Here is a 25,450-nt window from a genome sequence, read left to right as displayed (position 1 = left end):
GGCATTCTCTTTTCCTTCCCAGGTGGACCTGGTCCAAGAGGTAAATGATTTTTTTTTATTAGAGAATGTGTTACAAGCTGAGCAGGACTGGGGTTTTTCATGGGTTATGTGGGGCCATTATATCATCCTCTAAAGTTTGTTGTAATAAATAAACTAAGCTACTATATAATAATAGGGACTATTCTTGAATGTTTATCTGTTCTCATCAGGAGGAGGGTGAAAATAAAAAAAAATATCTTGTCTTCCATATGAGTTTTTTCCTACGTACTGCTGATTACACATATCCAAGTGTGTGTGTGGTTTTTGTTGTTTTTTGTTGTTTGTTTTTTGTACACAGAATTAGTATCTGACCTTGAGTTAATGGTATTTAAGGTTTTTTTGGTAAACATCTAATAGAAAGGCACTGGTATACTCTTAAGCCATTTGTATTCTGCCAAGGGACTCTTTGTAAACTGATGGTACAATGGGTTTAACGTATTGGGGCCCGAAGCCACGTATGGTATATCTGAATAACCTGAGAGGTTACTGCTGGCACCTGCAGTGGGAACTTAAGGTGACACTCTGTAGGTCTGTGCTGTCCCATGCTTCCTTCTACTGTTTCCTTCTTTCCACTTGTAGTTTCTTCATTTTCAGGCTCCATTTGGCTCTGAGTACCCACAGATTTGACTCTTGTGCTTTTCAGCTTTTTGCTGTATATGTCATATATCACTTCACTGCTCTTGGCATCTTGGATGCCCTTGTTGGTCATGGAGAGACTTTAGTGCTGAGAAAAAGCAGTGCTGTCTTCATTGCTGATGAATGATGGCAGCTAGATAATTATATGTAAGAATGCTTATTTTGAAACCTAGACTCTCTTATTGGGCAGTGACCCTTCCCCTCCCTTTATGGTTATTCTTACTCTTAATGTTAATGTAATCAGTCATTTGGTGCCAACAAGTACAGGGAATCTAAAACAGTCAGCTATAGAACATGCGTGTACTGTTCAGATTACCTGGAGTTCATGCTTTTCCCACTGTTCCACATATGTAGAAGATGATATTTGTGTAGCATACTGGGTAAACTGGAAATATTTTGGGAGTGCTTATATGGGACTTTGTGGAAAAATTCATTATGACTTCTCAAATATAAGACAGGAAGTAACAGTGAGGGAAGATAATAAACGTTGAATTTGCCTAAAATACCAAATAAAGGTTCTTCCAAATTTCTGTTGGAAAATTTGAGCTTGCTTCTGTGAACCATACATTTTTATATTAGATTCTAGGCGTAAAATGACTAGTCAGTTTCTGGTGAAGACTTTCCTTGTGAACATGTTTTCAAATTCTTGATGATCACCATTAATGAAAGAATTTGTTCATCGCGAAGGAGGTGGCAAATAGAAGAATATTGCATTTTCTCTAGTTGCTGGAAACATGTTGTCATTAGCTAGAATTTAGTAGTTTGAGTGTTTAAAATTCTGTTTCCAGAGTATGATTATCTTTTGTTTATTTATTTATCTTAAAGTTTTTAGTTATTTATTTATGTTTGAGAGACAGAGAGAGAGAGAGAGCGAGCGAGCATGCGCACACACGAGAGTACAAGCAGGAGAGGGGCAGAGAGAGAAGACATAGAATCTGAGCAGTCTCCAGGCTCTGAGCTGTCAGTGCGGAGGCTGACGCAGGGCTCGAACCCCGCAAACCACGAGATCATGACCTGAGCCTAAGTTGGCCACCCAGGCGCCCATATGATTATCTTTTAAATTTGGTGGCACACTTTACTTTCTTTAATTGATTAATGTAATCACAGTTTTCTTAATCACATAGATTTTTGAATCCAGTTAAACCTTTCATACTAAGTATTTAAAAACAATACACCTCCCCCCACCTTCTTTGACTCGCCAATTCTTTAGGATTCCAATTATGACACCAAGTAAACATCACTAATGAGCCTATTACGCCTCATGTTTTCTTTTCTCTCTTTTCATGTGGACTTTACAGTGTTCAATTCAGGAACTCAGAAATGTTACTTAGCGAAGTTATTTTTTTAATCCAAGAATTCTCTTTTATTAACTTGCAAGGTGAGTATCTTTCAAATAGCATACCCCGCCCCCAGGTCTTCTTTTGGACAGCAGGTGCATTTCCCTTTGAAACGGGGTAGGGGAGTGTTCCCATCTAATGTGTCTTCCTGGAGTGGAAACCAACAAGACTGTAGCAGCCTAGATTTTATTAAATGCAGCTTTTGGTAACATCACTAATCTGGAGTTTTTCTGTAGACACCTTACATATGCTTTGGGTTTCCCTGTGAATAAACCAGTGTATTGTTTTTATTTCTTTCAGGATTTTCAGAACAGGGTCCTTATGCGGTCTTTCCACCATCCCGTCACTGTAGCTTCACTGGTCATTCACAGATTTATTTGGCCTGTCTGTAATATCCTATTTGCTGCAGACTGTTTTCTTGCCGCCTTGTGTATTTCATCCCCAGTTGTTGGTTTCAACTGGCCAGTCTCATGGTTGTTGATACTGCCTGTGTGGTGAAGACTAGATTTTTATCTCTAGCCTAGAGCTTTCTAACCTCTCAACTCTAGAGATCTATTAGGCATCTCAAATCTAACCTGTTCCAAACAGAATTTCCCATTTTCCTTCTCTGCCCCATATCAGTAAATGACAGCTCTACTTGTCCAGTTGCTCAGGCCCAGGTCTGGGCCCCTCCTTTGTCTCATGCTACGTCCCATCTGACAACAGATTCTGATGGCTCTCCTTGAACAGCCTATCTACAATCTGACCTCTGCCGGCACCTGCATGCCGCTACCTTGCCTAAATCAATAGTTTCCTAGCCCTACAGCAGCCAGAGTGTCTGTTAGAATGTCACTCAGTTCCTTTTCTATGCAACTGGCTTTTTCCTCTTACTTCAGTAAATGCCCCCAGCTTTCTCTTCATCTCTGGCTGCCTTCTTGCTTTCACTGTTTCAGCCACCTTGGCCTTTTGCTGCTGTCTGGGCATGCTTCTGCCTTGGGCCTTTGTACTTGCTTTTCTCTCTGCCTGGAGTGCCTTCTCCCAGACAGCCACACAGCTTGCTCACGTATGTTCTTTAGGTCAGGTGACCCTTATCGGTGATTACCTTAAATAAATTAGCAGCCTCTCATCCCCTCTGCCCAGTTTTGCTTTTCTCCGTAGCCCTTACCGCCAGGTAATACGCTGCTCTTGTTTGTTTATTGTCTGCTCCTTCCCTTCTATACTCTCAGCTCTCTGAGGTTACAGATTGTGTGTATTCTGGTCGCACAAGTATCTGTAGGGACTAGGGCACTTCCTGGCAGTCAGTGGGTACTCAGTAAATATTTGCTGAATTAATGGAACAGTTAACCAAGACTCTGCTCTGGACTTTGTGTTTATTTGATGATCAGGGTTACAACAGCTGCAACATCTAAGCATTGTGGTCCAGGCCCTGGGACTCCCCGTCCTCCCTGCTCACTCACTGGTTGCCGGCATCTGGACCTGAGTAGTTCTGGTGGTTCTGCTTTTCTCTGAATGACATCAGGCTAACAAAGAAGGCAGGGTAACACATTTGGTCAACCTGGAGACAATCACACCCAGTCAGAATAGCTCAGACATAGAAAATGGCAAATTGGGTTTTGATTTAGACTTCTGCTTTTAGTCAGGGCTACCTTTCCTTTTCATCGAAGACTCGGAATCTAAGTGTTTTTAGAAGGATTGCTCCAATGAGTTTTATGTTTCTGTTTTTCCCTTGATATAATTTGTACCCATGGATTAGAAGTGCATTATGAATGCTTTTGGTTTTTCATGTATGTGTGAAGTGTAATTGTATTAACTATAAAATTCACCTTGTCCTTACCTTTCGTCAAATGCTGAGAGCTTATGTGCCATGGTTGTGAGTTACTTTGCATCCTGGAGCCCTGCAGACTGAAAGCAACCCTGTCCAGTTTACCTGCTTCTGAACATGTCATGCACACCTGTGCATGAGCACATACTACTGCATGTTAAAGATTGTTGTGGTCCAGGGCCGCCTGGGTGGTTTAGTTGGTTAAGCGGGCTGACCCTTGATTTCGGCTCAGGTCATGATCTCACAGTTCGTGAGTTTGAACCCCTTATTGGGCTCTGTGCTCATGCCGCGGAGCCTGCCTGGGATTCTTCTCTCTCTTCCTTCCTCTCTCTCTACCCTTCCCTGACTCGTGCTTTCTCTCTCTTTCTCAAAAATAAATAAACTTAAACAAACAAACAAAAAGATGATTGTGGTCCAAAGAAAGTTTCTCTCATTCTTAGCATTACAGGAGATAAAACTTCTCCTTCTATGTGTTCATTAACTATACTTTTACAGCTCTAACAGGTGGTTTTACTCAATTACAGAGTAATAGCTCATCCTTGTTTTAGTCAGATGTATCTTTTTTCTTGACTGCAGTAAAGCTTTGAGCTTTTTCTTACTAGTTTGTAACATTGCTGTTTGTGTGTTTTAGCTCTTTTTTCTTAACTGCAGTAAAGTTTTGAGCTTTTTCTTACTAGTTTGTAAAATCGCTGTTTGTGTGTTTCAACAGCTGTATTGAAATATAATTCACTTATAATTTACCCATTTAAAGTATACAATTTAATGGCTTTAATATATCACAGTTAGGTGTAACTTTCACCACAGTCAATTCTAGAACATTTTTTATCACCCCTAAAAGAAATCCTGTAACCATAACTGTCATTCCCTGCCCTGTCCCCCGCTTCCTTGGCAACCATTAATCTGCTTTCTCTGTGGATTTGCCTTTTCAGGACATGTACTATAAATGGGGTCATATGATATGTGGTCTTTTGTGACTGGCTTTTTTTTGCATGTCACAATGTTTTCCAGGTTTTGTATCCATGTTGTATCAGTATTTCATTTCTTGTAATTGCTGAATAATGTTCTGTTGTACGGCTATACCATAGTATAGTTCTCCATCTGCTTAGTTTTTTCTTTATGGCCTTGCTTTGGGCAAATGAGCTTAGGAATTCTATCCCCTTTCACATCAGGGGCTCGAATTCATAGGCATTTGGTTTCCCTTGTACTTGGCATCGTGGACATCAGGTTTTCTCTTCAGTTGTATGATAACAGAAGCATCCACTTGGCCCCACAATCAGGCAACTCACCAATGAGTAATATTACCCCTAACAATCTTCAGGGCTTGCCAGAAAACATCAAGATTTTCAGGATATGTTACTTCTGTTTTCCTAATTCAGCTTTAGACACCTGTGTAATTACTATTTCAGGCAGTGCTTTGAATTAGTCTAGCTTATTTCAGAGAACAAAGAACATGCCATCTTACAGTTTTTGTAATGGTGTTAGTTTTATGGGTTGCATGTTAGTCAAGCATAATTATGAATAAAGCAACACAGATGTTTAACCCCTTGAAATCTCTGTGATAGACAAATAATTTTATTTCTTTAAAGCAGTGGTTCTCCTTTGTAAGCAGTTTTGCTTCTCAGATGATATGTGGCGATATTTGGAGTTCTTTTTTATTGTCCTGACTGGAGCAGTGGGTTGTGCTGTTAGGATCTACCATGGGTAGAGACCAGGGATAATGCACAGGACGGCGGACAGCTTCCACACAACAAAGAATGATTTGACCCCAAATGTTTATCTTGCCACAGTTGAGTAGGCCTGGTTTAGAGCGACGGTGAATTTTCCTTAACCTGCTGAGCAGCAGGGACACAACTGTAGGTAGTGTGCAAAGTAAAAAATTCTGTGTGGATTTGGCAGAATTTCACATTTAACAGTATAGGACAACGATTGCTTATATTAAATGAGTTTGTGTGTTCTTTAAAGAAAAGGATGATGGGTCGATTGGTTATTTGTTTTCTCGTTTATGTATGGAAACCTGCTTAGGCACCTCATCTTTTGGAATTCCTTACTCCTACTTCAAATAAGAAGATTGGATATTGTTTGTTATTTAATTTTAATTGAGTTGTTAATTGTAATCTAGAGTTTTGCTGTTCTAGTTGCTTTCCAAACCTTTTGTAGGTCCTGTGTTTTGTTATTCTGTCTTTTTGGAAGAAATGAATATATTTGTCAGAGTCCACTCATCTTCATTCTTTCAGTTCTCCCCCCAAGTTTCTGAGGGGGGAAGTGTTCCTTTAAGCATTACCTCCACTTCTGAATAAGGGGTGCTCATTCTGTGCTTCCTTATGTTTTGGTGCCACAAAGTTCCCTCTCCGAATTTGGCTAGTACATCCCATCTCCATTGTGTAGATTCTTTCAATAAGACGCGTGCTCTAGGGATGAGGGTACGAACTCAGGATTGATGGGAGTTTCAATATTCATTAACCCCAAATGTAGAGAATCGTGGGAGGGGCGTGTGTAGCCAGCCATTTGCCTGTACGGTTGGGTTTGTCTGGGGGAAGAACTTCACAACCTGCTTCTAGTACCACATCAGTTTTAGATAAAACACAGTCTTACCTCTGCCAGGGTTCACAGATCTGCTGACCCCATATTTCTTGGGCAGTTTTCTTAGGTCTTCCGTGTGGGGACCATCTCCTTTTGCTCCTAAAGGAGAATGGTAAATGCAGAAATGGCAAAGGCAGATGTTCTTGAGGTGCTTTGGTTCCTGATCTAGTTAGACTTTCAGAGAGTGGGTTTGAAAGCAAGCTTGTATGGATAGGACTAACAACTCTTAATGGAAAATACCTCCAGCCAGACAAGGTGAATGTTCCCAAAATGCTGTTTTCATGTCAAGGGCCTACAGTGACACCCTTTGGATAGCTTGGCTTTTAAGGACGGGTAATTTAAGGCAATATGGCCTTGTGGTTAAGAGTCTAGGCTCTGGAGTCAGTGGCCCGGGTTCATATTCTAGATCTAACACATAGTTGTGTGATTTTTGGTCAGCTTGCTCAGCCTGTCTGTGCTTGCTTTTGCTTTGGGAAAATGTACGTAACAATAGTACCTACTGAATGGGGTTAGGTTGATCATATGACCTATTTTTTTCATGAATAATTAAAAACAATTTTTTTAAATGTTTATTTTTTTGAGAGAGATTTGGACAGAGTGTGAGGAGGGGAAGGGCAGAGAGAGAGAGCGGAAAACACAGAATCCGAAGCAGGCTCCAGGCTCTGAGCTGTCTGCACAGAGCCCGATGCGGGGCTCGAACCCACAGACCGTGAGATCGTGACCTGAGCCGAGGTCGGACGCCTAACCGACTGAGCCCCCCAGGCACCCCTGTCCTAGTAACTTTAACTGAGGTTGTGGTGTTGGAGGCGTCCTGAAGTAGAGGAGCTTGAGAGAAACTTACGAGGTAACGGTGACGGGATTTGTTGACGTCAGGATGAAAGGTGGGCAGTAAAGATGCTGCCTCTCTTGCGTAGCAAGGATGGGCAGGGGAACTAGTCACCGGGAGAGACCATCTAGAAGAGGGGCTCATTTGGGGCCAGAGTGTGCCTTTAGTTTGGATATGCTGGGGACACTTTGGAGACCTCCGGGAGGAGACTTCAGGTGGACAGTCTTCACTCTGCCGAAGTTTGGTAGACACATTTGGGGATCACCTGTGTGTATGTGGTGTGTGTGGACCGACGGAAGTGTAAGAGATTGACCAGGATGGACGTTGGAAGAAGGGGGCCCCGCACAGGGCCTTGTGGAACTCCTGCACTGGCTGGCCCGGCTGGGGGCCAAGGGTCAGGCAGGTAGGCTCAGGAGAGGACCGTGCCAGGTAAGCCAAAGGCAAAAAGCCTTTCCAGAAGGAGGGTGTGTGGTCAGCCCTCTCAGGGGATGCTGAATGGCCAGATGGTAATGAGGTGGACAGCTCTCCAGTGACAGAGAGGAAATGGCTTTAGTGGGAGTTGTTTCAGTGAGCGTGTGATAGGTAGGCATGGTCCTTGTCAGGTGGTGGAGAAAGGACACAGGTTAACAACAGATGACGTGGGGTGCTTGGGTGGCTCAGTTGGCTAAGTGTCTGATTTTCGGCTCAGGTCATGATCTCACGGTTCGTGGGTTTGAGCCCCGCATCGGGCTCTGCGCTGACAGCTCAGAGCCTGGATGGAGCCTGCGTTGGATTCTGTGTCTCCCTCTCTCTCTGCTTCTCCTGCTTGCACTCTGTTTCTCTCTTTCTCTCTCTCTCTCAAAAATAAAAAATAAACATTAAAATTTTTTTAAAAAAATTAAAAAAAACAATGATGACAGTAGTGGGATCCACGAGGGTCCTTTTATAGGCAGGATGGGGAACAGTGGGAGTCTGGACTCTGGTCTGTCTGGGAGCCTTCCTGGAGTTGGGCAGCAGACATGCCTGAGGGCCTGAATTTGAGCTGAGGTTAGGTAGACCGAGGGGAGGGGACGATTATTCTGAGCAGATAGGTTCCTGAGATGGAAGGAAGTGTTTTGAGGTAGCTGGAGCATACGGGAGAGGTGGCGATGGGGCTGGACAAGTGAAGGGACAGTCAGGATGTGAAGGTCCCTGCAGTCTTTGGAAAGAGGTGATGGATAGTGAATTGCACTTTAAGGGCTGAATTGTGTTGTGTGAATTGTATCTCTATAAAGTTGTTTTAAAAAAGTGGTGCGGTTGTCAGAGCTGCTGGCTGGTTGCACTGCAGGATGAATCGGAAGGAAGGCAAAAACAAACAATTTGAGTCACAGAGACCGGGTAGAAGGCAGTTGTATTAATCTATGCGAAAGATGATGGCTTGTTACATTTCGTCTGGAGCAACGGATAAATCAGAGATTCGGCATGTGATTGGGAGACCCGAAGAGCTGAGCAAAATGCCTGGTGTGTGGTTAGGCATGTGACACACATAAATATTTCTTGCTCTGGTTCAATGAGGAAGAATTATGTGTACTTCACTAGCTGCATTTGGTGAGTCAAGTGTCCTGCGGAATCTGGCTTGAGTAAGTGAGATGATTGGAATTCAGGGAGTGAAAAGTCAGGAGGGAGAGGCAAGTTTTCATGGATAAGTGAGTTTTACATGATCCCAGAGAGGATCTGTTTGAATTTTTGTTATTTGTAGTCAATTTTACACAATCTGGTTCTTAATTGTGCAGTAGAACCCCCACTTCCCCTCAAGAGAAGATAAGTTCTTGAGGGTATGGATGGTGTTGGGCTCCATTTATGTCTTGCATGGCACAGTGTACTATTGGGGATTATCTACTGTTGAGAGTTTACATTTGTAGAGCGCTTTGCAATCTGTGAGCGCATCTCCATATGGTATGCTTAATTAATCCTTACAGCAGCTCTCGTGGCGTGGCTAGCTGTCGTCCCCGTTTTACAGCAGGGAAACGGATTCAGAGAGGTAGAGCGATTTGCCCAAGGCAGGACAGCACATGGCACTGCCAAGAACTTGGGTCTTGGCTTCTCAGCCCAGTTCTGTGCTGGGCCTGACCTTCTGGGACCTGCTTGGATAGTATCAGGAAGTGGGTTTCTTTTTTTTTTTTTTTAATTTTTTTTTTTTTTAATGTTTTATTTATTTTTGAGACAGGGAGAGACAGAGCATGAACGGGGGAGGGTCAGAGAGAGGGAGACACAGAATCTGAAACAGGCTCCGGGCTCTGAGCTGTCAGCACAGAGCCCGACGCGGGGCTCGAACTCACGGACCTCGAGATCATGACCTGAGCCAAAGTCGGCCGCCCAACCGACCGAGCCACCCAGGCGCCCCAGGAAGTGGGTTTCTTAAGTGTGGTTTCGGCCCCGAGCGTGACTGAATTTTTAGGTTTTTATCTGCATCGGCTCGGGTCGGTAGTGAGGGGTTTGCGGGTGGGTTGTTGGCTTGATTTTGAAGGGGCGAGCGATGTTTGTCACCTGAAGTCAGAAAGAGTGCTTCCGTATCACCGACTCTTGAAGGCCTTGGACTCCGATTAGCGGAAGACAGAGCCAGGCCGGCTGCCCGGATTTAGCAGTTGAGATGAGGTGACGAAACACAACCTGACGAGTGTGGAAACCAGTGAGAGGAGGATGTGTTTGCCACGAGTCCTAGGGGTACTGCTTTTGGAAATGTGAGTTGTAAGTCTATTTTGAAGATCCTCTCCACTCCAGCACGAGCAGTACATGTTTTTGTGGGCTTAAAAAATTTTTATCAGAAAAACTATTCACCTTCGCTTCCTTGGTGACATCACACAATCTCGTGGCTTTCAAAACTAAATTAAAAAGTAAGTTTTGGTCTCCAGCCTGGACCTCTGAAAATCTTCATGTGGTTTTTATAGGCTTCTCAAACTCTGCATGTTCATACCTGAGCTCCTGATCTTCCTTCCAGAACTTGCGTAACGTCAGCTTCATTCGCCCAGTGGCTCATGCCAGAAAGCTTGGGGTTGTTCCTGACTTCTTTCTCTCACACCTCACCTCCCGGTTTGTCAGCACATCCTGTTTGAGCCTTATCTTAAAGATACATAGAAAACAGGACTTGTCCCCTCTCTGCCACCACCGTGCCGGTCTGCCCCAGCTGCCTTCGCCGCTTACCTGGCCTGTTGTAGCCGGCCGCCTCCCTGGCCGGTCTTCGTGCTGCAACACGTGCATCCCTTCAGGATTTTTCTCACTGGCCAGAGTGATCTTGAACAGAAGTCAGATCATGTCTTCTTGCTCTGTTGCTCAGATCCCCGCAGTGGCTCAAGTGTCATTCGAGTCACTGCATGTCACATCATGGCACTTGAGTAAAGGCATCAAAGTTCTTACTCTGGCCTACAAGGCAGGATCCAGCCCTCCCACCCCCCACCCCCATCTCCTCTCCAGCTGCTTCTCTCTTTCTCATACCACTGCAGCCTCCTATGTCCTGAGTGTGCCCAGCTCACTCTTGCCTCTGGACATTTGCACCTGCTTTCCCTCTGCTGGAATGCTCTCCCTTCGTGTGTCCTTACAGCGTTTTCTCTAAATGTCTTGCTCGGGGCAAACCCTGAGGGCTTCCCCGACCATCATTTAAAATTGCAATGTACCCATACTCTATGTCCCCCTTGGATTCCCCATGTAAGATCTTTTCGTGTACTATATATGTCTTATTCTTTTGAGTATGATTCTTTTCCCCCCTCCCTAAAACATAAATGCCACGAGGGCAGGGAGTTCGTGGTTCTTTGCTACTCTCCTCACACCTAGAACGGTAACTAGTACGCAGCAGGGGTTTGGTAGACATTTGTTCTGTGAATAAATGAAGATTGTTGTGAATCTGAACATGTTATAGAGTAGCTTTTCTCTCGTGTTATTTGTTACAATATGTTCTACTGCTTTCTGTTCAAGTGGGTGGAGCAGTGGGTTGACAGAGACACTTTCAACGTTTTTGTCTTTCTTAGTGGACAAGAATTTCTTTTCTGGAAGGGAAGGGCAAAGACAGGTTTCCTAAATCTGTCTGTGTGAATTATCAGCCTGGATGCCTGTAGGAAAAGTTAGCACCTATGAAGAGCTGGTGACCCTGGGAACATAGATTGTAACCTGAGGAGTAGGTTGTTCAGGTTGGATGGGGTTTACCTGTAGAACTGCTTTCCCTTTGGAAGAATCATTGGGTGTGTGGCTTTGTGCACATGATCTCTTCTCAGTTGCCCTTCTGTAGTCTGTAAAGTGGGGACAGTGACTTCTGTCTGGTTCACTTCACTGAGTTGAGAAAAAGAACTGAGTGAGATCATGGCAGGAATCTGCTGTGAACCCGGTGTTGTTAACAAAAACGCTGTTGTTGTAATGGTAAATCTTTTCTAGCAAATTGAAGTGACAACTACCCTTCTCAGTGCCATCTGGCTTCTCTCTGGGTCCCTTTCCTTAAATGTCACATTATTGTTGTATGTTGGTCATTGTGAGATGAAGCTCAGAAAAATTATGATTAGTATGGGAAATGCAGAGGGAGAAAAATATCCCCACTGCACTGTATTTTAGAGCCAAATGTAAATGGTAATTGACTTTTGTTTTGGATTATCACTGTTCTTAGTTACCTGAAAGTTGGATACACACACGGGATTTCATTTTGTGGATGCTTTCTCTGTTTTTTCTTGAATTTTTCTTTCTTGCTTACTCTTGGCAGAAGCAACTCAAATTTCTTTGTAAATAGAAGCTAGTATATGATTTTGTAGGGAGTGGTGTTGGATGTATAATTTGGACTTACTATTTTTTTCTTTTTTGAGTGCTGAAATAATATTTTTACATAATTTTCTGGTTATCTTCTTAACCCTGGAGAGAATGGTCTTTTTCTTAAATTCATCAGATGTCTGTCCTGAAATACATCTGCGAGGTTTTCAGCCTAAGCCCTTGTTCTTTCGGATTCCCGGGAGACCTTGGTATGTTTTTCAGTGTCAAAGAGGAATGTTTTAACAACGGCGTTAGCTGATAGTTTTCTTTCTTGCATGATTGGCTTGTTCATGCTTTAACTTAAGCCCAGTGGAGAAAGTAATATGTCTCTTTGAGTATTTTCAATTGCTAACACTAGTGGCCTACAGGGACTTAGGAGTATATTACTGTCTGTTTAGCAGATGATTCATATGGGCAGAACTTTTGCAGGCACTAAGATAATTTTTCATTTTCTTAAAATATGTTTAGAAAATGGAAATCCTATCTAGAAGCATATTTCCCGTGTAGAAGGAAGCAATCTAGGTTTGTGCTACATGCTTTCCCCCTTCTGACTCTGTTTTATTTTATTTTATTTTATTTATTTATTTATTTATTTATTTATTTATTTATTTATTTATTTATTTTTAATGTTTATTTTTATTTTTGAGACAGAGAGAGACAGAGCATGAATGGGGGAGGGGCAGAGAGAGAGGGATACACAGAATCGGAAGCAGCCTCCAGGCTCCGAGCCATCAGCCCAGAGCCTGACGTGGGGCTCGAACTCACGGACCGCGAGATCGTGACCTGAGCTGAAGTCGGACGCTTAACCGACTGAGCCACCCAGGCGCCCCTTTCTGACTCTGTTTTAAATGATCAGCTTTATTTGCTCCTTCATGGGTCTGTCTCCCATAGGTGGTTGTGAACATTTTTTATTTTCTCGAATGCCTAAGGATAGTTGAGGTGCTTATGGAAAGGTCTTTTCTGGTGTCAGATTTGACCTAAGAGCTTTGGAGAGAGTATATGATAATTTTTATGGTTTTGGCGTGACCGAAGAGAATTTTCTCTGTGTCTAAGGCATGTAATTGCAAGCTGATTTGTTTGTTGCTGTCTAAGTAAAGAGGACCGATCTTTTGTTTGTTTGCATATGTTGTTTCTTATCCGGCCCTAGTAACACGAGAAACAGATGGTTCTCATATTGATCAGTTTGCTTTTTTGGCATTAGAGCATTGAGGGCGAGGACTCTTGAGTTTTTCCGTCATTGTATCTTCAGTTCCGAACACCTGGCACATAGATAGTGTTAAGTACAGATTGTTGAGCAAATGAAAGAAGATGATACAGGACTGCAAAAGATAAATTACTGGCGATTATGACTGTCCAAAAACTGACTGGTAAACAAAACAGTCTGTGTCCATCTGTTGTCCTCCCCCCGCCTCCTATAAACTTTTTGTTAAGAACCGTGTTGGGTTGGAATTTGGGACTCTATCTTCTCATTGTAAAGTCTTAAGAACTTCAGGCTTTCCTTGTTGGGTTTAGTTCTAGGGAGGAGTTTATTAGGGAAATTACTAAGAGTGGAAATTTGGAAGAATGTAAAAACTACCTAATATTCCCTAAACATGGAAGATTGTTTTTGGAAGCTGTTATGTTTTGTTCAGGCAGAGATAATGTATCTTCAGAGGTACCATTTTTCATGGAAAATAAATAGAATAGTAGACTTCGGAGATGGGAAAAGGTACATTGAAGGCAAAAGAATCTTGTGGTCATCACTTTTGTTTGCGTCAACACTTGGTTTATTCTTGAGAGGAGCTCTGGAATGTGGCTAGAAAGTTTTCCGAAGATAGTACCCTGTGAGAGACATCTTGAGACATATTTTGAGTCTGTCCAGGTTATTGGTTTTCCAGGTGGAAATAGTTTTAGTATATAGGTTCTTGCCCTTTCAAATTAATATTGTGGGTTATGAAGCTCCTTTTGGATAATTGTACCCATTGTATGTTTTCTACCAGGGTATATTTCACTTTTTCCTTAAAAAGAAGAAAACGGTGTACAGAAAGTGTGGTTTACTGGTATGCATTCAGACGTTTTCATTTTTGGTGCGGTAGTAAATCCCAAACCATATGCTAGCTGAGACCAAAACTGCATATAATTAAACTTTGTGTCATTTGTCCTACCTTTTTTCCTGTGGCCCATGAGAAGTTTTTAGGGCTAAAAAGCAAGTAAGAGATTAATGTAACAAAACACCACCTTAGGAAGGAAATATGAGAAGATGTTAAAGTAAAATCCTTTTCTTTCTCTCTCTTCTTGCCTAGCGTTTTTGAAGCATTGGGGTAGTTGGAGTGGTTGGATTTTCCCTGGAATTGAGTGAGAAATTCAGAAGACTGAAGCCCAGGCTTACTGTCTACCTTTCACGGAGGCCTAGCCGTGAGAGGACAGAAGAAGGCACGTGGCGAATCATGACAGCTGACAAAGACAAAGACAAAGACAAAGAGAAGGACCGGGACCGAGATCGGGACCGAGAGAGAGAGAAACGAGACAAAGCAAGAGAGAGTGAGAATTCAAGGCCACGCAGGAGCTGTACCTTGGAAGGAGGAGCCAAAAATTATGCCGAGAGCGATCACAGTGAAGATGAGGATAATGACAACAATAGTGCCACCACGGAGGAGTCCACCAAGAAGAACAAAAAGAAACCACCGAAAAAAAAATCTCGCTACGAAAGGACAGATACCGGCGAGATAACATCCTACATCACTGAGGATGATGTTGTCTACAGACCAGGAGGTAAGCAGCGTTGCATTTGGCCTTCACGGTGTTTGTGCTGGAGAAGGACATCGGCATTCACATGCCACTTTACGTGGTAGGGACGGCAGGGGACCCAGAAAAGGAGATGGTAGTTTGGGGTAGGAGACATCAAGGTAGGAAACACACTGACCCGCTTTTGGGCAGTTGGGTCCGCTGGCTTCTTGCTTGCGTCGGCCTCAACTCGGTCTTCCGTGCTCGCTGTGCACGTCAGTTCTTTCCTTGGGTCCCCTCTTGCTGCTTCTCTCCCTTCACCGTCTACTCAGTACATTTCATCTTTTCCTTTCCTCCTTGCTTTTTATCTTCAAACACAGGCAGTGGTGACCCTGCAGAATAGAATACCTGGTGGGGCAAGTAAACTTTAAGATTCTTAGAAGCAGGTGTTTCACATTGGCCACAGGAGTGAGCAGAAGCTCAAGAAATATTTGGAAAGACCTTTAAACCAAAGTAAATTTCTCCTGATAACCTCCTTTTCCAAGTCACTGAGCTTCAGGATCTCTGACCAATAATGATAGATGAAGACAACTAACTTGCTTTGTTTTCCAGATAATTTCCTATAGTTTACTCAGTATGTTGAGGTTCAAGGTATTGTTCAGAGAGAGACGGACCCAGCTTTCAGATGAGATGCAGGGAAACCAGTGCATGAGAACCCGTGGACGCCAGCAAAACTTTCCTTTTTCACGTAATGTGTTGTTTGTGTTCAGGTACTTTTCTTACAGAAGTCCGTAACACTAGCTACAATCATTTTGTTTGAATTATAATGCTGAGCAGTGCCATGAATTTCATAGGAGATGGAATTAAGAATTAAAAGCTTCCTGGTTGGAGGGTTTAGGGTTAGGGTGCCTGGGTGGCTCAGTCGGTTGAGTGTCCAGTGTTTGATTTTGGCTCAGGTTATGATCCCAGGGTCGTGGGATTGAGCCCCATGTAGGGCTCTGTGCTGAGTGTGGAGCCTGCTTGAGGTTCTGTCTGTCTCTCACTCCCCCCCCCCCCCCCCAAAAGACTCCCGTTTGCTGTTTTTCCAGGAAAGGGAGATTGAAGAAATGATGTTATGTCGTTAATCTGGTGCCGTTGTTCTACTGAGGAGTGCCGTCAGTTTGCTGAACTTTGCATGAAGTACTGGAATTTTTCCTTGTGTAGGAGTTTGTTTTGAATTTCCAAAGATAATCAAGATTAGAACTTACACAGTTACACTTGTAGTCACAGCTACAATTTATTGGTTGATGAGTGACTGAGAAGATATTTATGTGATGTAAAAGTGATCAGCGTTAGGTTTCAGAGAAGCCGGGGCTCTGCTGCGGAGATAGAGTCCCAGTCGAGTCACGTGTCGGTTATACTGCTGTCTGTGTCTGTGATTTTACAGACTTAGGTATTGCACAGTAAGAATTTCTGAGCCACTGAAGAATATCTCATTATAGAGTTACCATGGATAACTTGTGGGCCTGTTCAGTTCTAAATCATGAGAAAGGAATAGAATGTGTTAACTTCTTTAGGTACAGATTATAGTATTGTAACTTGAAAATAGGGAAAGATCTGGGGCTCGGTTGGTTAAGTGTCTTGACTCTTGGTTTTGGCTCAAGTCATGATCTTGATCTCACGGTTTGTGAGTTTGAGCCCCACGTCGGGCTCTGCACTGACAGCGTGGAGCCCACTTGGGGTTCTCTCTCTCTCTCTCTCTCTCTCTCTCTCTCTCTGCTCCTCCCCTGCTTGCGTGCATGCACACACACTCTCTCTCAAAATAAATAAATAAACATTAAAAGAAATAAGGAAATATCTTACTGTTCTTTTCTCATGATACATAACAATTCAATGCGGTGATGTGATCGTTTGGGTCATGGTCAAAAGGCCAACTGCCTCTTGCGGTGCCGAATGGCCGTCTTTCTCGATGGAACGTTACTCCTGTGTCAGTGGCGGTGCTTCCCGTGAGTATTTGTTGTCCGGTACACGTGGGAAACGCTGCACGTCCTATCCCTGTCCTAAGAGATTCATGGTGAATGACCCTGAGAAGTCCTGCAGTTGAGGAAACTTCTGTAACGTTTAAAAAACCCCCCACAAAACCTGCTGTTTTTCCCATTTATGGGATTGTGGTACCCTCTTTCTGCTGATTATCTCCCTAAGAGAAACCAGTGTTAAGAAAAGTAGTTCGAGAGCCACTGCACTTTCATTCTGCACCTTCTGCGGGATAATAGAAATCCTTCCTACTTGATGTTTGGAAGAGTATGTGAAAGAAAGTTGTTCGCGGCTTATTTACAAAACAGTGAGTTCTTAAAGTGTTTTGGAATTGAGCTGAGAATATTTATGGAGGCAGGCATTGTTCAGTGAATCTGAGGACCGTTGTGAAATATGAAAAAGGTATGCTTTCTCGGGAAGCTGAATATGTTATGAAGAATCTATGAAAACCCAAAGGATTTGAAAGTTTTCTGTGACACTCAGAGCATAACCACTTTGCGTGAGGTGCCCCTCGTACTTGGGAGGGTGACGGTGTCGTGCCTGGGACTGGCACATTGCCGGGTCCGGTGGATGTTTGGCTCTTTGGTGAGGAGACTAACCTTGACCTTCGGTGTCCCCTGCCCCTTCCTTTTTAGGAGAGGCTTTTGAAGTTGAAGGGCTTGGTTGCTGTCTCCAGATAGCTTCTTTCTAACTGGAGGGTTGTTAAACACTGCCTATTTTTATGTTTACACAAGCGTGGCGCTGTGTTTAGATTCCCAGATGGGACTTGATTTTTCTCCTTTCTTTTGTCTTCTTGTCTTTTTCTTTCTTGGCGCAGAGCACTATAGTACCATCTTTTGTTAGTGATGAAAAACCATTCTCACCCCGTCACAGAGATTCTGTATGCTTAGTTACATATGAAATGTTTAGGTAGGAACTCCATAGGACGTCATAAGGGATTTCTTCAGTGTATTATTCTGTTCTGAAGATTAGATCTTTTATGCTTGTTGGTTTCTTTAGGACATAAAACACATTAAGTTTTGTGTTTTTGCTTTCTGTTTTTGTGAATTGGTTTTAATACTCAGATTAAGTGTAAAATATAGATAGTTCCCACTATAAGAACAAGCCCCACAGTGAGGATTAAAAAAAAAAAAACCAAAAAACAAACCTAGCCTCTAACTGTACTTCCTTGTCCTAGGGGGACAGGTCTATCTATATTCAGATTATCTGGTCTGAGAAGAATGAGATTTTTTTGAGAAAATGGGTATGATTTAGAATTTGTCACTAGCTAAAATTTAATTTTATGCATGGTCACAACGAGCTCTTTTATGCCCCTGCTGTTCATCTCTGGAGTTATTTTTATTTTGTCCTTAGGAGCTCAGCAGGATAGACCTGAATGTACTCATTGCCCATGTTACTTCCTGCCTCCGGCCCTTTGCACTTGCTTTTGCCTCAGGCTAGTGAGTCCCCCCCATACCTGCATACAGACAGATTTCCTTCTTTCCTATTCTTTTTTCAGTGTTCCCATTTCAGTGTCACTGCCTTTCCTCTCCCAGGTTACACAGATTTTCTTAATAAACACTGTCACAGCATTAAGTATCTTTTCTTCTAGAGCTTACAACTGATAATTTTCTGTTTATTTCTGTTATTTTGGGATTAATATCTGTCTCCCTCCTCCATAGAGGAAAAAGATCTGTTTTTTTTTTTTTTTGCCTATCATTGAATTCTTGGCACCTATGACAGTGGTTTACACATAGCACACCACTACGTGTACCAAATATTTGTTGAATAAATAAAATTCTGAAAACCTTTCAAAAATTTATTAACTGATTAATGATGTCAGGATTAAAATAATGCTCATGGAAGTCTATCTTGAATCATTTATTTGCCAATGAATGATTTAACAGACTTGTTGTAAAATAAAAACCAAAACCAAAAAGCTCGTGGGGCTCTATTATATATTGTCCCCATGTCTAATCTAACTTCTTTGTTGTCTATCAACCATTACTCTATTTTTGAGATGGCTGTCACGGTAACAAATTGATTTATTACACAGCTGTGTGCAGCCAGATTTCCCTTACGGGCTTCTTTAGCATAGGATATTGATTTTTAAAGTTTGCTGTGGGTGGCATATTAATTTCTTTCCACTATTTTCTAATTCCCCTCCCCCAGCTTTGTTGAGATAATTGATATATAATATTGTTCAGGATGTACAATATAGTGATTTTGTATATGTATACATTGCAGAACGATTACCACAGTAAGATTAGTTAACTTGTCCATTACCACATATAGGTACTAGTGTGTGTGTGTGTGTGTGTGTGTGTGTGTGTGTGTGTGTGGTGAGAACTTCTAAAATTTGCTCTTTTAACAACTTTCAAACTTGCAGTGCAGTATCGTTAACTGTAGTCACCATGCCGTACATAATATCCCCAAAACTTTTTCATCTTGTAGATGGAAGTTTGTATCCTTTGACCACCTTCACCCATCCCCTATAACCTCTGCCCCACTCCCTCCCTGTGGCAAGTACTAATCTCTTCTCCTGGTCTCTGTTTCTATGAGTTTGGTGGTGTTAGATTCCATGTCTAGGTGAGACCACACAGTATTTGTGTTTTTCTGTCTGTTTCACTTAGCATAATGCCCTCAAGTTTTATCCATGGTGTCAGAATTCCACCCCCAACCCTCCTGGTCCCTTTATGACGGCTGAATAATATTGTTTACGTATACGCCACATTTTCTTTTTTCATTCGTCCATTGGTGGACACTTAGGTTATTTCCATTTCTTGGCTATTGTAAATAATGCTGCAGTGAACATAAGGGTATGGATATCTCTTCTAGATGGTCATTTCATTTCCTTTGGCTAAATACCCAGAGGTACAATTGCTGGATCATACGGTGGTTCTGTTTTAGTTTTTTGAGGAATTTCCAAACCATTTTCCATAGTGAGTGGCTGTACCCATTTACATTCTCACCAAGTGTATTCACTATTTTCAGTTAGATACTATGATTTTTTTTTTTTTAATTCCTGATCAGGTAAAATAGTCAAAAAATTAAATTCAGATTATTGAGAGAGACTTTTTAATTTTAGCATATCAGTTTGCTTGCTATTTTGATAAGGAAACACGTTCTTTAAAAAGTGCCTACTAGTTTGATTTTCTGTTTCTTGCATTTGGGGGGAAAGATTCAGGATTTTCAAGTTTGTTATATTTGTGTTCCTTCTACACTTATGAAAGTGTCGTATCTTTCATGAAGATAAATTTTCATAAAATTTTATATATGTTTTATATATAAAAGACAAAGAACTTTAAGTTTGTGGTTTATGAAATCTTAGGTGAAATAAAACATTTCCTCTTTTTATTTGCAAATTTTCCTCATTATTAGGAATTGGGGACTTGAACTGAAAAAAGACCTAGAAACTAGAATTGATTATACGTTGAACATTGAGGTGTTAATTTCTTTTGATACAAACGGAATTTAAGCTGGAAAAAAATCCAAATCAAACAAAATAAAACCTGGGAATCTGGTTTGAATCAGAATGGAATGTGCATATTTTAAAAAACATATTGAAGTTAAAAGTAGACTATTAAGCATAATGTTGAGTAGACACAAAAAAAGTATAACACCGTATGATTCCTTTTATATAAAGTTAACAAATAGTCAAGGCTAATCTCTGGTGTTCGGAAGTCGGGTTCTGGCTACACTGATGGGTGTAACTGGTGTCTGGAACGGAGCACGAATAGCACCCTCGGGGGTCTCGTCCTGTTCTCTTTCGTGGTGACGCTGCTGCTTACGTGGGTTTGTTCACACTGTGAGAATTTATCATGCTTCGCACTTTTCTGCGTATGTGTTGTACTTCAATGAAAAATTTAAAAAGAAAAAGTTAAAACATGAAACCATTTTCCTAGTGGATAATTTCCCTTTGATTCAAGTTCCTAAAGAGGGAAAAGAGTCCCCAGCGTTTTACCAAATGGCATGTCTTAACATGTAGCTGCTGATTATTCCCCGAGGGGTTGGTCTCTGACCTGCTAAGAGACTGGCTTTGGTTTCCAAGTCTTGATTCTCTGAATAATTGAAAGCTTATCTATGGTAACCGCTAAGACAAACCTTAGAAATAAAAAGCACAAATAAAGTTCTGCCATTTGGTGTTCCAGGACATAAATTTTTGGAGAAAATAAAACTGCATTCAATGCATAACTTTTTATCCATGTCTCTTGTGCTTGTAGAAGAATTTTAGGTAGACGTGACATACAAATGAAGGTGTCTTGGGGCGTTCTTATTTTGGGTTGCAGCACAACCCACTTTCTGATGAGAGCAAGAATATTTTTTGTGTAACAAGAAACGTAAATTCTGGATAAAGGAACCTTTAAGGCCCAGCTTGAATCAAGAAAGCGGTTTGACATGTGTTACAAGTTTGTTTGCACTTAATAAGCCTAATATTAACCTGCGTAATGCCTTTTGGTGGATCCCTGTTGTCAGTAGGATCGAGTCCACAGTGTTCATTGGCATACCAGACTCTCTTGTGATTGCATACCTACATAATCGTCTTTAGACCTCTTATTTGGGAGGAGGAAGCCCTGTGAGGCAGTGTACCCATTTGCTAGGGCTGCTGAGTGCCTTCAACAACAGAAATAACTTGTCTCATAGTTTTGGAGGCTAGCACTTCAAGATCAAGGACAGGGTCCTTCATGCTCCTTGTGAAGGCAAGAGGAAAGTGTCTCTTTCTTCAGGCTTTTCTGAGCTTCTGGTAGTTCCTTGACTTGTGCACAACTGTAGTCTTCATATGGCGTTCTCCATGTAGGCCTGTCTCTGCATCTGCCCAGATTTCTCCTTGGCTTAAAAGGACACCAATCATTGGGGCGCCTGGGTGGCTCAGTTGGTTAAGCGGCCGACTCTGGCTCAGGTCATGATCTCACAGTCCATGAGTTCGAGCCCCATGTCTGGGTCTGTGCTGACAGCTCGGAGCCTGGAGCCTGCTTCAGATTCTGTGTCTCCCTCTCTCTCTGCCTCTCCCCCACTTGCACTCTGTCTCTCTCTCTGTCTCTCTGTTTCTCTCTCTCTCTCTCTCTCTCTGACCCTCCCCTGTTCATGCTGTTTCAAAAATAAATAAACATTAAAAAAAGAAATTAAAAAAAGTTAAAACAAAAAAGGACACCAATCACGGTGGATTAGGGCCCTCACCCTGCTACATAGGGTGTTAGGGGCCACCTCGTTGTAGCTCGTTACATCTGCATTGATGCTTTTTTCTTCATGTAAGGTCACATTCTGAGTATTGGTGGTTAGGACTTCACATCTGAATTTTGGGGGAATACAATTCAGTCCATAACAGGTGGGTAGAGCTTTGTTGCTAGGTAGACAGACTCGGGCCTGAGTGAGCACATCAGCTGTATTTAGTTCCGTGTCCTTGGAACAGTTGTGAAAGAAGGATTTTTTTTAAGTTTGTTTATTTTAAGAGAGAGACGTGGGAGGGGCAGAGAGAGGGAGAGAGAGAATCCCAAGCAGGCTCTGCATCGTCAGCGCGGAGTCCGATGCGGGGCTCCAACCCACGAACCGTGAGATCGTGACCTGAGCTGAAACCAAGAGTTGGATGCTTAACTGACTGAGCCACCCTGGCTTTTATTTTGTTTTGTTTTGTTTTGTCTTTTTTTTTTAGAGAGAGAGAGAGAGACATAGCACATGTGTGTGGACAGGGGAGGGAACAGAAGGGGAGAGAGAGAATTTTAAGCTCAGCATGGACCCCGATGGGCTCAATTCCACCACAACCCTGGGATCTTGACCTGAGCCGAAATGAAGAGCCGGATGCTTAACTGACTGAACCACCCATGCCCCCCAAACATGTACTTCTTGTTTTTAATTACATTACAAATGTGCTTTTAGTTGTAGATTGCATTAATTTTTATTTTTCCCACTTTTATTGAAATTTTATTTCATCTTTTTCTGAGCCTCAAGAAGTGATTGCCTTTTAGTGCCTATTAGGAAGGTAGCCAAATTCTGCATATGTAAAAGAAAAATTTTAGCACATTAAAAGTTATTACTTTATCTCTCTGGGGGTAGAAGAAATGAGAAATTGCTGTTCTAAAATTACCGTAACAAAAAAATGGAAAGTGATGGAAATTTTATGACTAATTGTATCTTTTTTGATTTCCTAAGGAAAGAAGGGGTCATTAAGTATAGTGGACCATGTACTCTAGAGACACCTGCTGCTCCCAGTGTTGGCCACGGATTGACATCCATGAGAGTTGGTTAGAAATGCAGAATCTCAGGTTCTACACCGGATCTGCTGAATCGGAGTTCTTGTTATCATGAGATTCCTAGGTGATTTAAATACATATTAAAGGTGGAGAGTCATCGATCTAGACCAGTGCTTCCCAGGCTTTTTCAAGTTAAGGTACAAATGGAAAATGAGCACGTTGCCTTACGGGCTGAGAGACCAGCCTCCCAGCACACCTGTCAGTTATTTATGACAGACTAGAATTTAGGCTGATCTAAAAACAAGAAAAAAAAAGGAGGCCGGGGGGAAGGAAGATAGGCCTCCATGGCTTGAGATTTTGATGTGACAGAAAGCACATACGGTTCAGGAGGAACAGAGCAGTCGACTAATCAGTTGGGAATGGTTTGGACCTTATAAAGTGCTTGGTTGCAGAAGGAACTGTGAGCTTGGGTGGAAGCAGACACCTGGTGGGGGGAGTGTGGAAGCTGTAGCCATGGATGGTAACTAACCACCACGTTTAAAGCACCTCCTGTTGGGGAGCCTGGGTGGCTCAGTCTCCCGCTTCCTGAGTTCGATCCCCACGTCAGGCTCTGTGCTGATAGCGGATTCTGTGTTGCTCTTGCTTTCTGCCCCTCCCCTGTTCGCACATGCATGCGCGCGCTCTCTCTCTCTCTCTCAAAAATAAATAAACAGTTTTTTTTAAAAAAGCATCTACTGTTTCCAGTACTGGGCTTATTTTACGTGTGCTGTTGCTAGTCCTTAAAAAGTCCCTGTAGGGGCACCTGGGTGGCTCAGTCAGTTGGGCGTCCGACTTTGGCTCAGGTCACGATCTTGTGGTTCAAGCCCCGCGTCAGGCTCTGTGCTGACAGCTCGGAGCCTGGAGCCTGCTTCAGATTCTGTCTCCCTCTCTCTCTGCCCCTCCCCCACTCACACTCTGTCTCTCTCTCAAAAATCAAATAAAAACATTAAAAAAATTTTTAAAAAGTACCTGTAAAACCTAGTCGTTTCCCTGTTACACAGATGAGGAAAGTAAGGCACAGGGGCCAGTGTCACAGAGCTAGTTTGTAAGATGGAATGGGCCTGTGACAGAATTGTTAAGGCCAAGAATGGATGGACATTTATATAAAATATTGAAGATGATACCAAAAACACACCTTTTGAAAGGAGATTAGGCCCATTTCTTTTTTTAATTTTTATTTAATTTTATTTTTTAAAATTACATCCAAATTAGCATATAGTGCAACAGTGATTTCAGGAGTTGATTCCTTAATGCCCCTTACCCATTTAGCCCATCCCCCCTCCCACACCCCGTCCAGTAACCCTCTGTTTGTTCTCCATATTTAAGAGTCTCTTCTGTTTTGTTCCCCTCCATATTTTTATATTATTTTTGCTTCCCTTCCCTTATGTTCATCTGTTCTGTCTTAAAGTCCTTATATGAGTGAAGTCATACGATATTTGTTTTTCTCTAATTTTGCTTAGCATAATACCCTCCAGTTCCATCCACGTAGTTGCAAATAGCAAGATTTCATTCTTTTTGATTGCCGACTAATACTCCATTACACACACACACACACACACACACACACACACACACACACATATACACACACCACATCTTCTTCATTCATCCATCGATGGACATTTGGGCTCTTTGCATACTTTGGCTGTTGTCGATAGTGCTGCTATAAACATGGGGGTGCATGTGCCCCTTCGAAAGAGCACACAAGTGTCTCTTGGATAAATACCTAGTAGTGCAATTGCTGGGTCATAGGGTAGTTCTATTTTTAATTTTTTGAGGAACCTCCATACTATTTTCCAGAGAGGCTGTACCAGTTTGCATTCCCACCAGCAGTGCAAAAGAGATAGATGAGGCCCATTTCTTGGAAAATGCAAATGGTATGATTAGTTTGCTATTTTTCTTCATTTTTTTGTTTGTTTTCTTGTTTGTTTCCCTGCTTCTGCGATTAGCTAGCATCTTGCCTGCTTTTGGAAATTATTTCTCAGTTCACACACACACAGAATGATTGTTCAGAAGGTAAATGCATAACAATTATGGGAAATATGCTGAGCCAGGAGAGGTACATTGTTCCAGAATATTTAGGCTAATGCTGATTACTAGGTTTGAATTCTTAACTCAGCAACTGAAAGAGAAATACGTAGTTTTTGTGATTTAATAAAAGTGATCATACTGTATTGTTAAAGTTTTCTGAATGCAAAGCTGGAGAGAACATTGGTCACATCACAGACAAAAATAATTTATTGATAGGGTATCTTACAGATAGGATGGAAACCTGTTTGGAATGAGGGCAGTTCTTATTTTTGGTCCCCAGGAACTAATGACCAATCTTTGTGGGTGCCCCCACAGCATTTTCCTGTCCTTGCTGTCACTCAGCCTGAGGCATGTTCACAGAAGAGTAAATTCAGTTGGTCAAGCTTGAATTGCATGTCTGTGTCTTAGATAAAAAAGGACAGAAACCTTGATTTATTGGGGCGCCTGGGTGGCTCAGTCGGTTGAGGGTCCGACGTCAGCTCAGGTCATGGTCTCGCAGTTCGTGAGTTCGAGCCCCGCGTCGGGCTCTGTGCCA

The 25,450-nt window shown here is 42.3% G+C and overlaps 1 protein-coding gene across 5 annotated transcripts in view; it reads left to right on the top strand.

The window, feature by feature from the left end:
- The window catches only part of RERE (arginine-glutamic acid dipeptide repeats), a 422,829-nt gene that overhangs the window by 146,247 nt on the left and 251,132 nt on the right, over window positions 1-25,450 (top strand). For all 5 annotated transcript variants that reach the window (XM_042994378.1, XM_042994377.1, XM_042994380.1 and 2 more), the window contains one exon: window positions 14,245-14,713. In XM_042994378.1, coding sequence (XP_042850312.1) covers window positions 14,389-14,713 — 325 coding nt within the window. In that variant the 5' untranslated portion in view covers window positions 14,245-14,388. The remainder of the gene's footprint in view (window positions 1-14,244; window positions 14,714-25,450) is intronic.

This window comes from Panthera tigris, chromosome C1 (assembly GCF_018350195.1).
Source record: "Panthera tigris isolate Pti1 chromosome C1, P.tigris_Pti1_mat1.1, whole genome shotgun sequence".
In the NCBI taxonomy this organism is placed as follows: domain Eukaryota; kingdom Metazoa; phylum Chordata; class Mammalia; order Carnivora; family Felidae; genus Panthera; species Panthera tigris.
Note: the sequence above shows the minus strand (reverse complement) of the source record. Positions and strands in the feature narration are given on the sequence as shown.